Source organism: Glossina fuscipes, unplaced genomic scaffold, assembly GCF_014805625.2.
Source record: "Glossina fuscipes isolate IAEA_lab_2018 unplaced genomic scaffold, Yale_Gfus_2 2, whole genome shotgun sequence".
NCBI classification, from domain to species: Eukaryota; Metazoa; Arthropoda; class Insecta; order Diptera; family Glossinidae; genus Glossina; species Glossina fuscipes.
In genome coordinates, this window is record NW_023998416.1 from 3891250 (window position 1) to 3906810 (window position 15561).

The window sequence follows — 15561 nt, forward strand, 5'->3', positions numbered from 1 at the left end:
CCTGATTTTGGGCCTTTTCTTAGAATAACAGCGATGAGTGTAAAAGATTCGGTCACAACCGAACATAAATTTCTTACTTATTATTATTATTATTATAATAATCAATTTATTATTTTATATTATTATTTTAAATCAATGACGATAAATTGATATTATTACCGTATACTAGATCGATCATTTCAATTAATATTTATTTTCTCTTTTTCCTTTTTATTAAACATTTTTACACAATTATTTTAGTTATAATTTTTAATTTAAAACTTAATCGGATTACTAGACCGTGTGATGGCAAATTTCTGTTTTGTAACTTAATGTTTTCCTTAATTAATCGGAAAATTAAATTGAAAATAATTTTTGTTTTGTTTTTATTTATTTTTTTTTTTTCTTTGTTAAATTAATTCAAATTTTCTTCGCATAAAGGAGAAGTTTATAAAAACTACAATAATTGTACATAAAATTGCTACAAAAACAAAATTCGCTTTCAACACACAAAAATGATTAAACTAAATAAAATTTTATACTATTTTATAAAATATACGTGTATGTGTATATTTGTGTATCTGTGGCTTTCTTTGTATTATGTAATACCTAAGGCGTAATATTCGATTCGGGATCCGCGTAAACATCATTTTGGAGATGATTTTCATTACAATTCATTCATTGATATATTTCTCTAAATACAGTATTTGGTGTGTGTATGTGTGTAATGGCAGTTGAAACTTCCAAACATTTAGTTATTACAAAAAAAAAAAAAAGACGGGAAACAAAAAACACAAATAAAAATAAATAAAAATATCCAATGTATGACAATCACATCTATCCACATAACGAACATTATTAGTTTGATGATTGAATTTTCTAAAAAACCAAAAACTGAGTTGAAAACTGTTTTTATATGATAAAAATTTGAAATTGTAAATTTTTGAAAGGTTTATAGCTTAAAACTGATTTTTAAATGAATTAAATTAATTTAAAAAAAAAAAAAAAACACTTTGTTGTTCGAGAAATTTATAATATAAGCAGCAGAATGGTGGTAATTTTCGCATTAATCGATTAAAAGTTCAAAGTGTACTGAACCGACTCGTTCTTTGCGATCGTGTATGATATTACGGGCCCAAGCTTTACATTCAATGTTAATGATAATACCACCTATCAATATATCAAGAAAGTTATTTATTACATGTTTTTCGATGAAATTGTTTTACTTACGTTTAGGTCTTTGAAAATGTACGGCCACAAGAGGGCTAAGATATCCTTCAGAATTTTGATAGGGATAAAAATAGCCAGGGAATCCTCTAATTGGCAAATAATCAACTGGTCCGACATTCTCTTGATCGGCTGGATTTTCACCTTCACATGATACCCAAATGGTATTCATCTGAGAATGAATAATTATTTTAACATAAAAAATGTTCATTCCCAACATCCATCGATTTTTACCTTGTGCATTTGAGTTTTTTCCATTTCTCCTATATACGTTTTTAGATTTCGTGGCATTTCGTTTGGCAAATTTGACGAATCATTATAATATTCCGGTATCCAATCATAAATTTTATTTAATTTGAGGAAAACACATGGCGAACTCTTGTGATAACTGTAATTATTTTCCTTAGTGCACGGTGACCAGGCTTTAATGTCCACATCACATACTTGACCCTTCGGTGGTGGTTGATTATAATCGCAATTATAAATATTTTGACCACGTCCAGGCGTTAAACCAGGTACTTTGTAAACTTTGTTTAATCAAATATAAAATGTTATCGCATTATTATTATTATTATTATTATTATTATTATTAACGAATTTAATAATATCTTAAGTATACCTGCGAGAAACTCATCCAGTGAATCTGTCCATTGTTTGTAATTATCGTGATGGGTTCCTTTGTACCAAATCAATGTACTTTCAACATTCTCTGTCGGTGGTAGCGGACGAAAACCGAGACCTGTTCAACAATATATATTTTAGATGAATTTGTAAAATAATGCATAATTAGCTAAACTAACCAGGATTTGTGCCTATTAATGAGCCATCTAAAGTCCATTTTGGTATACGTGGATCCAATGTTTGTAGAAAAGCCCACATGCAAATGGCGACCAGCGCCGCTAAAACACCATAAAATGCTGTATAGAATACACCAATTTTTGCTAAAAATATATGGAAAAATAAAAAAAAAGACAAAAAAAACAAAAGATTATAAATAAAATGGAAAACTCTTTCATTAAGCTTTTAACTCGGTGTATGAACTACTTATTTATTATATATTTATTTACTTTATCGCTGATTGAGTGACTGACTTGAAATATTCTTTTCCTCTCATTTTCCCTTATGTCGGTCGCATTTAATTAAATGATTCTTTATAACATATGCATGAATTCTATGTAGAAACACTTATGCGCTAACCCCTCAAGGGCATCGTTTAATTGACTTTTTATTGCCTCGATCTGAACGTTTATTTATGCATGGTCTTATAAATTGCAACGTCTTTCGAATTGCTTGCATGTATGCGTGCGTATGTGACAAAATTAATAAATTAAATTAATTAATTGTATTACGTTTGATTTATTCACACAAGTTCACAATTACTGGTTAATTTAATTATTACCACAATTTCAACTAAACATAATCTAGACTAGAAAAAATTATCGTTATTTTATCGTCATATCGGAAACGCATTATTACGTATGTATTTGAATCGATTGTTTGATTTGCGATATATATCGCATAACGTCTACGATCTGGCAAATACACTGCAACTTCTCAACTTATGAAGAAAATGTGATGAAACGTTGACTTGTAGTGTTTGAGGGCTGATATTACTTCGAAATTTTATGGAGCCTATCAATAGTGTTGCCCCATATATCCCAGACCGGGGACTTATTGAGTGATGCGATATATGATGTTTGATTTCGAAATTCGATGGAAAATATTATAATAATTACATAAATGACTTATCCAATTTTTTTATACAAATATGAAGATCCGTTAATATCTACGATATTAAAGTATCCCAAATTTCAAATCACATTTACTTTCTATCATTTATCAATAGAGTAAGGTCTAGTCACGTTTCAAACCCAGGGCGAGAATTTCAATTCGTGGTGTAAGGGCAATTTGAACCATTCTTGTGAGTAAGTGAAAGAAAATGTGCTTTGCTCATCCCACGAGTAAGAACATTATAGTCAGGCAAGGTCGACCATTAGATATGCTACACGATTTCGTTTAATTAATAACACAGCAAAAAGTTATACATTATCTATGTGGAAACGCAAAATGTTCATGAAAGACCGCGTATTGGATAATAGTCATACGTCAACGTGGTCTAAATTTAGCTAAGCTAACTTGCTTTTCAAAGCAATTATTATTTTCCAGTTGCTTCCGTCATAACAACCTACAAATTAAGCCTTGTCGGCATAGAAAGCAAGCATTCTACACAGGTATGGTCCAGTCTAGAATATATGGTCGATTTACTAGACATTGTCGACGCATAAAACCTTATTTTTCATTTGAAATTTTAAATAGGTTGGGATGCAAAAAATAGACTCACGTGGTCCAAAGTCGGTAAGGTTGGAAGAAGTATTCATAGTTAAACATTTTTATCGTATAAAGATTCATCAAAGAGATATAAAAAAATTAGCACCGATTTAGAAGGCCGAAATACAGTTACTAGGCAACTTTTGTCGGAAAGACCTGCAAATTACAATATATTCTCATATCGCGATTTATTAAAATAAGATTCGATCCAAATCATCAGACGGACAGCCTAGAACGAGCCAGAAGATTCTTCTGAATTGTTCGGTATTATAAAAGGTGGGTCAATCATAAACCCTTCTAAATGGTACATGCAATTTAATATACCCAGTACCACAAGTGGCGGAGGTTGTACAGATATCAGACACGCCAAGTCTCGTAGTTGTAATTGTGAATTTCAATAGACACATACAGATACGGCTAAATGGACTCAGCAGTTTGCTTATCAAGTTCACTTTCTGTAATAGTAAATTTCCAACATTTCGCCTATCTAGTATATAAGCAACAGCGGTTTGAAAATGTGTTTTTACCAAACTTTCGAAACATTCTGGCATGTAGACGTCTGCACATATAGCAGCAAGCAGTAACTACATACGTTTCGATCCTTTCATAGATGGCTTTTTTATAATTATATTTTTTTAGTAAGGAAATAACATTCGTTGGGTAGGACATGTGTTTATTGTGCGGATCATGCAGTGAAGATTCTAGTGTTTTTAAAGTGTTGCCCGATTATTTCGCTGTAAACGTTATCCACAATTCCAATATGAAAGACATATATTCCAAAGAGAGTTTCGCATACAGCGTAGGACTTAGATGCTTATCTAGGTAAAGAGAGTATGCGCAACAATGTCGGTACCTCAAAGCACAATGACATAATGTTTTCATGCTCCGGAATGTGCTGTTCCAATGTACAATTTCATTCAAGGCAAGAATTCCGTAACAAAAAAAATATATTCTTCCATCAATCAAAGCCTTTAGGACTACTCGTCTTTTTCGGTCACCATGTCCGCTCACGAAGTCCCCTTGTAAAGGGAACTAATTGCAGTTTTCTTTTCGACTATTCAATATAGTCCAGTTTTCAGGTCACAAATATTAATTCTTTTCTGGTTTTCCTCTCCAGCTATAATACTTTTTGGTCATCATACTTCCTACAAGTAAAGGCAGCATTCCCTGAATGACTGTTGAAATATAAAACAAGTAAAGATATTATAGTGGGCCGCGGTACTTTACACTGCTTCAATTCGGTACAGTTATTCATCCAAGCTATTAAACGAAGGCATTATATGGGGAGCAAAGTGGTCCGAGTAGAACCATTTTCAAAACTGTTTTTTCTTGCGTCAAAACACGAGGGTACCATATCTCATCGACGTATCTGGAAAATTTCGAAATTGACATGAATATAAGAATAGAAATCGGACAGACGGACAACCAGGCTTCGAATCACTTTCTGAATCAATCGATAAAATAATGGGTGGGTCTATCTCAACTCCTTCTGGGTGTCGTATGCATTCACATAAACTGAATATATCGTTATGCCATCAGGTGTTGAGGCTATAAAATGTGCCTATGTATTAATTATTAGAATTCGATTGGAAATTGAGTTAAAGATAATAGAAATATTTACAACGATTTAAATCGATTAACTTATTTCAGTTTTTTTGTGAAATTTTGATTGCATTTACAACTGCAAAGAGAGTTTAACTAAGCGTAAGCAGCTTTTTGCGAAATTTGTTTATAAATATTTAAATTCATTTACCAAAAATATTATCTTTTTAAGGTATTCTCAAAGAGGTCAACTCATACTTGTTGTGCTCGCGATTGCATTTAGGTTTGATCTCATTTACGCATATTAACTAGTGTCGTTTACTTTGAGAGGTAAGAGATGCCGGTAAAAGAGAGTTGAGTTTAGGTAAATATTAGAGAGACTGAATGATTTAAATTTTTTTTTTTTTTTTTTTTTGCCTTGAGTTGTATTTCGACGAGATATTAGTTAAAAACGCGTGTATATGTTTGTCAGAGTCTTTCTAATGATTCATGAATTTTAATCGCCGCTAATTTATAGAGTAAGATGATGGGATTATAAAAGAGAAGACAACACAAAAGATTATATTTTTATTATGAGAAGACAACACAAAAGATTATATTTTTCTAAGGAGATGATTCAAGGAAGGCAAGGACACGGAAGAATTTTTATATTTGTTATGGAATTCAAGGGAAATAAATTGTGATGCTTATAAATACATTTACAGTTTATTGCCTTAAATTTCCGTCATTTAGTTATGACAATGATTAAAAATCATCAAGATATTGGAACTTGTTTCGGATTAGTTGGTAGTTTATTAAGAGTTTTAGTACGAGCAGAATTCGGTTATCCAGGAGTTGTAATTGGTTACGATCAAATTTCTAATGTAATTGTTATAGTTCATGCTTTAACAATATATTGTAATTCCACTTATACGGATTATTTGGAAGTAAATTAGTTCATTAATATGAGGAACTACTGATCTAGGCTTTCCTCGAATAAGCAAAGAGAGTTTTTGACTTTTACCTTGCACTCGTGCATCTTTAAAATCTCTTTTAATAAGCAGTATGGTAGGAAATGGAGCTGATACTGATTGAACTCTCCGTCCTCCTCCTCTGTCATCTACGAGCATCGGCACCGACATTTGCTTAAATCAATATATTGAAAAAATTTTCCGAGGCTTGCTAGAGCTCATGTTTTTGATTATTATTATGTGGCGGAACGGTGAGAGGAAAGTCAAAGAGGAAGGCAAAAAAACCGAGATCACTATATTGTATAGTTTCACAAAACTTGAATAAACCTTTGCATTTTTTTTTTTTTGTATAACACTACTAAACAATAGACTAAACGATAAACTTGAAGACCATTCCTTACAGTTTTCACAATTTGACACTTAAGAAACATTCATTTCGGAAAAGGATGCCGGTAGCCTGCTGAGGGTAATTTTTTATCATATCTTGAAATAAATGTTGATAGGGAGGAATTCAAGAAAAACATAGTTCGTCTGTGATGTGGGGCTAATTGTAATTGATGGAAAAGGTACAGGCGGACAGACGTACTATTCCCCTATTCATAGTGATTCATAGTATATGTAAACATCGTATTCTCGTTTATTTTGTTTTGCCTTTTCGTTCCAAGTTTCTTTTTGCAGATTCCATAACAAATCAATCTTCGATACCCTATCACGAGTAACATTAACGAGAAACGCTCTATTTACCTTAATTGTAAGCGCGTAATGGGACTGATTCTAGGCGTCTTAAAAACATAGTTACAGAGGCTCTTATATAAAAGCCTGGGCATAAGGACGTTTTCTTCTTGTAATAGTATTACTTGTTATGCTTCGTTGATGTGTTCTTGATGTACTTTACTTTGGTTAACACTTTCAATTTTTCTTTATGCCAATAATTTACACATAGGTTCGTACTTCCTTTTGGGTAGCGTGGGCATACATTTAGGCATGGATCTATTTCTGTGGTTTAAGAAATTCAGACATAAGCAGATGGGATGTTAAAATGTTAAGCCATATTTTAAAACTTGTAGTCCATTTGACCATATCTACGGGCTCATTTACCGTTATATTGTTTGAATACGGAACATGCTAAACATACAGATTAGCAGATTATTCCACAACGAAGTTTTAGTATGGTTATAACCCACACTCGCAAGCTCACTTACAGTTATTGAAAGATGGTATGTTGTCTTCAATAAGTTGCCAACTTTTAGAAACGTCAACTTGAAGTTTAGTAGAACTTAAAGTCCACATTCCTAACTAACCACCTGTAAGAAAATCACGTTCATGTTGGTAGAGTGGCCGTAGTTGTTACACCCACTCGAACAAAAACTCTTAGTGTTCTATAATATCAGACGCGATCGTATTTTCCCATAAAATAAGACCTGCAGGCAAGAGCTTTCAATGTTAAACCAAACTTAAAGTCGTTAACTTCATTTGTGACGTTAGGCAAATATTTAGTGCAGATATTATGCAGACGGACAGACGGACATTTTTAAACCGATTTAAACTTTGATGCTTGTTAAAGCTTTGTTAAAGCCTTAGAGCGTCTTTGAAGCTTCTTTTTGAGTGCTACGAGTAGGAAAGCCCATTCAAGGCTAGCACAGGGCATAGTTGGAAGATTTTATTTAATTCTCAAAATAAGCAAAAAAAAAAAAAAGAACTCCTAACTTTGAGCTTCTAATTATGAATGCAATCTTTGTCTCAAGTTCAAACCAATTAGTCGAAGTGTTCGCTAGAAATGATCAAAAAATATATGTAAATATAGCTTTTCCGCAATTACCTAAAAAGCCGTGGAAAATATACATTTGAAAATAGTTTTAATATGTTGTAAAGCACGAGGTATAATCGGTACATGATCGAATTGATGAATGAATTTTCACTTTACCTTGTTATCAATATTGGCTATATTGGCTATATTGGCTAGAGTGGCTAGAGTATTAAAAAAAATAAATTTTAGAATTTAAATACAATAATTCTTCTTCTTCTTTTTTGCTTTAGTTTATTAATTTTACTTGCTCGGTGGGGCTGAGTGGCTAAGATTCACTTTCAAGCGGAAGCAAATTTTTTATTTGCTTTAAATTTCATCATAGGTACACTTTTTTTTGCATTCATGTAACATGTATGTGTCTGGTATTCTTCATATCACAGTAATTAAATAAATAAACAAAATGAAACCAAAGGACTGTGTGACAAATATATGTGTGTATTCGAAATTAATCTAAACAAAAAATAAATAAATAAACTTGAAGAAGGCTAAGAAAAAAAAAATAATAAAAATAAATAAATAAATAGAAATTGAACAGTAGATATATATATAATTTACTTTATTTAAGAATTTATTCAAATCAAATCTATTAGTGATTATTTATTATTATTGTTACTATTATTGTTATTGTTATTACAATTTTGCAATTTGTGGTCTTTATTTAGTTCTGTTTCTCTCTTCTATACTTAAAATAATTGCCTCAATTAGCCTTTATGTGTATCTTGTTTGGGATGAAAATCTATTGTATGGATTTCGGTATATCTTGGGGAAGTGCTTAATAATAGATAAAATTCAGGAAGAAATAATAATAAATAAATAAGAATATAATATATTATTTACAAATCTTTACAGGCAGTAATATATTATTTATAAATATTAAAATGAAACAATTTCATGCATAAAAGTGTGCATATATATATATCCTACTATATATCGATTGTACGCTTATATATCAACAAAATGCCCCAATTTATGGTAAATTATTCATTATACGTACATAAGAGTATTTGAGTTTATATATACAAATTATGCATAACTATATGCATATATATTTTTGTAAGTATTATGATCGTAGACCAAGGCTGTCTTTTCTCACATATATAAATTTATGCATGTTGGTGTCGCGAACGAGAAAAAGAAAATGCTTTTAAAAATGCATCTTTCTGTGTTTGCGTAAACCAGTCTATCTGTCGCATTGCATTTTGTTAATATGTTTTTTTTAAATATTACCGTGAATGCTCGACAAATCTCTGCACATAGTGAATAAATGCATACATAAATGTAGCCGCAAGATCACTTTAGAATGACAAAAATATTGAAAACAAAAAGCAAGAAAGAAAGAAGAAGACAAATGAAAAGAGAGCCTTCAATATGATTATTGTGGGTAAGTTTGGGTACGCAACTCTTCGGATCTAATAAACTTTAACTTAATGCAAAACCTCTTATCACACTAATCCTCATGTTAAGTAAGACGAAGTATGAATTACTAGAAAAGCTAAACTAATATTTAGAATGAATTCGTAGAATTTTTATCCGGCTCTTAATCTTACCTATCTACGATTTATGAAAACACTAAAGATAATCAAACCTACCTATGGAAGGCAAAAGCATTGTATAAGAAACTCAATCAAGATTTCGAAATAATCAAGATTCGATAATATTTAGATTAAACTGTGTGCTTAAAGTATCAGTTCCTAGGTATAATGCTTTGCCTAAAATTGCATTGATCAATTGCGCCTTCAAAGTGGCTATGTGCGCAATACCATTTTTATCCAATACATAGTAGCCCTCACTCGTTTGAATGACTTACGGGCGATCTATTCAAGTCTCAACACTGGGGTTGAATATTTTCAAATAAATTATATCGTTTGCTGTCCTTCTCGTCGAAAACCTTTGTACCTTGTTACCTAAGTTAAAGCAAAGCTGAATGTAAGCCTAAAAGCTCTTGTATTAAAACCTAGTTAGGGTAAACATAACATGCTTGGAAAAAAAGGTTTCTTTTTTTTTAGTTCCAATTTATTCCGCCAGGGGCCCTACAATTAATCATTCAATTTGTATATAGTAATATGCGTGTGTGCGACTTTCCTTATGTTACAAATAGAATGAAACATTCAATGTGCTCTCATTCTCCGATCATAGTTATAAAAGCACAAAAAAAGATAAATGCGACAGAGCACAAAAATTTAAACGGAAGGCAATTTATGTCTTTTTAAAAAATATCCACATCTCAAAATATTTATAAATATTTATACATGTATGTGTACCCATATGGGGATATTTATGAAAAGTATAGCAAAATGAAAATAATTAGAAAAATTATGATAAAGTTGTTGGACTTTCACTACGACGACTAAAGAAAACATAAAGAAATTTATGTATTAAGTCGTGTGAAAAAATCCTAAAAACGTCAAAGTTTGTTTAACTCTCACCTTACCAATCGTCACATGTATGTAACATATCCTCTTTGTACCAAAGCCCAGCATCAGATGTTTTTATCAATTTAAAAACTCTTGGGCTATGATGGATTTTGTTCCTAGAAGATTCTGCCAGCGAACGGGTTAAATTCAATTAATTTATGTTGAAAAGAATAGATTTTAGGTTTAAATAATGCCAAAGCTATTAATAAGCTTAACATTTAATAGAACATCTCCAGGTGAGACATTAGTGAATAATTTATAAGGCAGAGGGCGAAAGAAATCCTATTGACTTGAGCTTGCAGATCAGTTCATCATTTCCTTGTGAACCAAGAGATTCTAACTTAATGTCTTAATAGATATATATATATATATATATATATATAAAATTTCTCTCAGAAATCAGGAATTTAAATATTCTAAAATATATTGATTTTATTGAGCGAACAAGGCTTAGACAATCTTTCAAAGATCAAGGAGCAGAGCAGAGAGATTTTTTGTGATACCAAAGACTAATACTTTGATCAATAATTCGCGGAACTGACACATATGTATCGTTTCTAGTAAAAAGTCTATAGTCTTTTTAGAAAGAGCCAGCCCTTAAACAACGCTTGTCAATATTTCATGTCATTTTAACCATCTTTTTTGCAAACAACAATAATTTTAATGACGCTTCTGTCTTTTTAGCAAAACAATAAAAAGAAATCCGATATTCAAGCGCTAATTAACTATTGCCTTTTGATGAAGAAATAATTCAGCATTAGTTTGAAAAGTGTTACGGTAAGCCTGTCCAAGGCAAAGGTTGTTCCGGGATCATAATCAAAGTAGTGAACATTCTAATACTGAACTGATAAAAATATCAGATTCAATATATTGCACCATAATATGGCATAAGAAAGTTGTTGCCCGAATGAATGCCGCATTTATTCACATTGGAAAAAAATATCGCATCATAAGTCGACACAGTTGCTTGTACTGAAGTTCGAATTGCTTCTCCACTCGCCATATTCACCATCGCAGCGAAAGAATATTCCAAGGATGATAAAGTCTGAGTCTTCATTATATCGATCGAATTATGTTAATCGAATTTTAGAAAAAATGCCTTAGTTAGGCCCTTCTCTTCTTTTTCTTTTATTCCCACGCTTCATTTCTTCTATGCCAAAAAGAAGAAAATAAAGAAAAGACGATAAAACGTAAAAGGTTACAGAAAAGAATGCAGTGATCCTTAAAGAAGCAAGTTTGGTCAAGCAACTCTGCGACACTTGAATTCTTCTAGAGTTTAGATTGCATACACGATTTCCATGATTATTACTTGTCTGGAAATCCCAAAGAGGGAAAAAAGATTTGTATTAAATGATGATATAATTGCGGAAACGGAAATGAATTTTGATTGTTTTGATAAAAATCATTCTATAATAAGGATATCTAAATATAAGAGCCGCCTCGGATTGATTGTGCCAGTCTTGAAGGAGACTATGTCGATAAAGAAAATCGAGTTTTTGCAAAAAAAAAAAAAAATTGTAATTTTGTTTTCATTTATTCTCGGGAACGAGCAATCATTATATTAAGTTTTCCCCGACTATTCCGATACGATGAACTATGGACTCTTCCTGCCGAGCCAAACAGGGAATATTATTTAAACTTAGATGTTCTTCGCGTGCAGCTACTCGCTTGCATTATGAACAAGCAACTCAGAATTTTTTATTGGAAGCTCCCAAAGCTTTTTGCGTCCGACGTTTGACTAGTCTCGAAACTTGAAAAACCGCTGGGCGCAATTAGACTTGACTCGACTGGATTCGCCTTGGATTCGAATTCCAAAATTCACTTTTTTAAACGGTATGAGGCAAGCTTAACTTATTACTAGGAAGGATATGACGAAAGATGATGGGTAACGAGCTGCCAACATTAAAACGTATAACTTTGTCTTCAGTTAAGTTAGAAAATAAATTGTGAATCTGCGAATGGACCACACCACAGTCCCATCTACGCACACCTATAGGGCCATGCAATAACCTTTTGTGAAAACGGTTTCGAACGGTTGGCTAAGTAGCACTCTACCAACCTCCCCAATTAGCAGAATACTTTCGAAAGTTTATAAATTGGGTAGAGGGATACTGGATTGGAAGAGGGATACAACGTCTTACCTACATTAATTACCGTAGAGTAATGATTTTGTCATTTATCTCTAACATCTAAAAGGGATCTTCAACGACATTGCACAGGATGTATATTCTTGATCAATATAAAATTACGGATTTATGCAGGCATGTCCGCCGTTCTGTCTTCTATTCCTCCCTTTCCTCTCTCAATTCTGTGGAGAAGATTCTCCTAGTTGCAAAAGTGAATAGATCAACTTCGAACTGGAATCTCAGAATTAATCAACGGATACGTCTATAGTGTAACATAAACTGAGAACGTTCCTGCTCGCTACTCGTATATGCATGTAATAAAAATTTCCGTGAGTTTTCTAGAAAATGGAAAATGGAAAAAAAAGCCACGGCCACCAAATATTATAGAGCATCGAAATTTAGTTTTTCTCGATTGTTTCCTTTTCTTTAAAATAGAGGTAGTGAATACGAAACATTCGATCACAACCCATTTATGTCTTTAGACTAAGTTTTCGTCTACGCATCCAGAATTAAGTAAATAGGAATTTTGTAAAAAGCTTGGTTTTTTAATGTTATGAGCGCGCATGAAGCGATTTACTTCCATGCGACGATTGAGGTGTATGGATACACTCCCTCTTTCTCTAAATCGCTCTAAATCGTTTTTTCCCTATTCCATAGTTCTGAAATTCATCAGTCGTTCATTTTACCCTCCATTATCACTTTGGCCTCATCTTCAGAGCTTCATAGGAGTTGGAGTTTCTCAAACATATTCTTAAAGTTTATTTTTAACGTGGGAGAGTGCGAACTTACCCCATGAGACCCGATCGCGACCCAGCACTGTGCCTTTTTCCGAATTATATAAATATAGTTTTAAATTAAAGGGTTCGGCCTTTCGTACATCCATAGTGTGAGTTAAGATTATAAGTAAGTTTTATTTAAATAATTTTAAAATGGCGGGCAATTAAATTTTTTAATTATAATTATTATTATATAACTGGTGTTGTTTTTTTTTTTTTTTTTTTTTGGTTTTTCTTTTTTTCCTTTTGTTTTTTCTTAATGCGCTACTTTTTCTCTTTTTCTCTTTTAATCGGTAGTCGTCTTAAAAGACGAAGTGCAACTCTGTATTATATTATTTGATTCTCTCCGTGAGAATGTGTCACTTTAATAAACTTCACTTGCGTTTGCTTTACTTTTCACTTTAAGCACCTGGTGTATTATGTGTATGTGACGGTAAAGACAACGGACCGAATCCGATCGTTTGCTTTATGTTTGATGGCGCGCACTCTGCCAACTAGGGACACTGTTGACTCTTCACTACTGGCCTTTTAACGATTGCGTTGTTGTTTGTGTTACATGGGGTATCGTTTGGTATTATTTCACCACCATGGCCACTGTGTGTTAACACACAGTGTCGTCGTACGTTATTATCGCTTTTATTCTTAGTTTTTATGCAATTCTATGCGATTGTAGGCTTTGCATGAAAACATACATAAATGCAAACACAAGCATGTACTTGTACACATATGTAGTATATGCAGCAAATGTTTTGGGCCACAAATAACTAAGAATGTGTTTAGCAAAGCACAACGTCAGCGTCTTTTGATTTTCCTTTTTTTTTTTTTTTTTCTTTTTTCTTGCAAATTTATACAGAAGAAACAAACAAACGTCACAGTTGTTCTTGTACTTTGCTTTTTTAATTTCGCGTTTATAGATTTATTTATATTGTTTCATTAGATTTATTGCTTTTTTAATAAATGAATTTTCAAAAAAATAAAAAATAAAAAAAAAACGAAATTTTTATGCAATTTTTGAAAAGGGGGAAAAAGAAAAACTTTTCTATTAGAAATTGTTGCCAAAATGGTCAGTGGCAGCCACACCTTTCGATATTCAATGAAGCGCTCGCAAAAGGTAAGATAGAGAGAGATTCTTACATATTTCTTGTCCAGGCATCTTTTCTCACTAAATAATTTCTTAAAAATTTTCTTTTCTTCTTGAAAACTTCACAAATTCACATTTAATCAAATCGATCATTGGCATATTTTAATTTTTTTATTCTAAATTATATTTATATTATGATTAAATGAAATATTGCAGAAAAACATAATAAAATTGGAAATTATTTCGGTGACTCAAACGATAGAAACGTTAAGGTTAGACTTAGTCAATGAATGTTTCAAAACAAATACTTTACTGAGACTGAGTTGTACGCTTAGATCTTTACTTTGGCTTACAAAACACACTACAACAATAGCAAAAAAGATACACACACACACATACACACGCCCAGTGTAACAATATTTGAAATAAATAAATGAAAAAAGCAAGAAGAAGAGCTAAACTCAACTCTTAGAGTTGAAACCGGGCCCAAGAGAGAGCAATGAAATAAATAACAAAACTAAGCTCGACTCAAGACGAGTCTTGATTACCGTACAGCGCACACATACAGATAAAGACCTTGCCTCTTTTTTTGCTTTTTTAAACTCGCATGCTTGATGACCCTTTTTGCATATCAGCACAGCGTAGCTGTAAGGTCCCAATGAGCAGTTGCGCGAAATTTCTGAAGCGATATATGCAGTAAGTTGTGATTTTTTCAGGGAGAAATTTTTGGCTTCGTTTAAGGACTCCTTCCAAGCAGACTTCTAAAAGTATTTCGTTTTAATCGTATTTCACCTGTAGGATGTAACTAAGAATGAAAAGGCCGAGAGTCGGCTTTCAATCCTTTCAATTTACACGATCTTTAAAAGATAAGCAGCGCTGGTTCCATCATCATTCCCCATACCATAAAAGCTATCCGATACCTATTTTTACTAATTTGACGCCCAGGTGTTCAAGTAGGCAACGGTCAAATCCCATGTGCGGGACAGTTTCTAATAAAGCCGATAACCTAGATACTATGCTTTAATTATATTAATACTAATGTTACGAAGAGAATCAAGAACTTAACATAACCATTCTTTTTCGGCGCTGCATATAAGGAAAAGAAGGTGAAATTATTAAGAGCAACTTTAAACAATCTAAAGAGTGAGTGAGTAAGTATCTTGCCTTGTTTTTTGTAAAAATGTTTAGTTCACGTTTTATTATATATAAATAAATCCTACAAAACTAAAGAGCAAGAGATAACAATAATATCTCATATAATATCGAAACATATTTTAAAAGACTTTCTTTTTCCCCATTTACTGCTTCTGTTAAAAAAAAAAAAAAAAAAA

The 15561-nt window shown here is 32.2% G+C and overlaps 1 protein-coding gene across 2 annotated transcripts in view; it reads right to left on the minus strand.

Annotated features, from left to right (window-relative positions):
- Positions 1–948: 948 nt before the first annotated feature.
- The window catches only part of LOC119633198 (sodium/potassium-transporting ATPase subunit beta-2), a 20089-nt gene continuing 5476 nt past the window's right edge, over positions 949–15561 (minus strand). Inside the window, exons 1-6 of one of the 2 annotated variants that reach the window (XM_038026598.1) lie at positions 13163–13342; positions 2007–2147; positions 1826–1945; positions 1441–1733; positions 1210–1378; positions 1046–1149 (exon numbers count right to left, since the gene is read on the minus strand). In XM_038026598.1, the coding sequence (XP_037882526.1) occupies positions 1046–1149; positions 1210–1378; positions 1441–1733; positions 1826–1945; positions 2007–2147; positions 13163–13256 (921 nt within the window). In that variant the 5' untranslated portion in view covers positions 13257–13342. Of the gene's footprint in view, positions 1150–1209; positions 1379–1440; positions 1734–1825; positions 1946–2006; positions 2148–13162; positions 13343–15561 lie in introns of those variants that run through there. The other variant, XM_038026597.1, reaches the window with a different exon arrangement.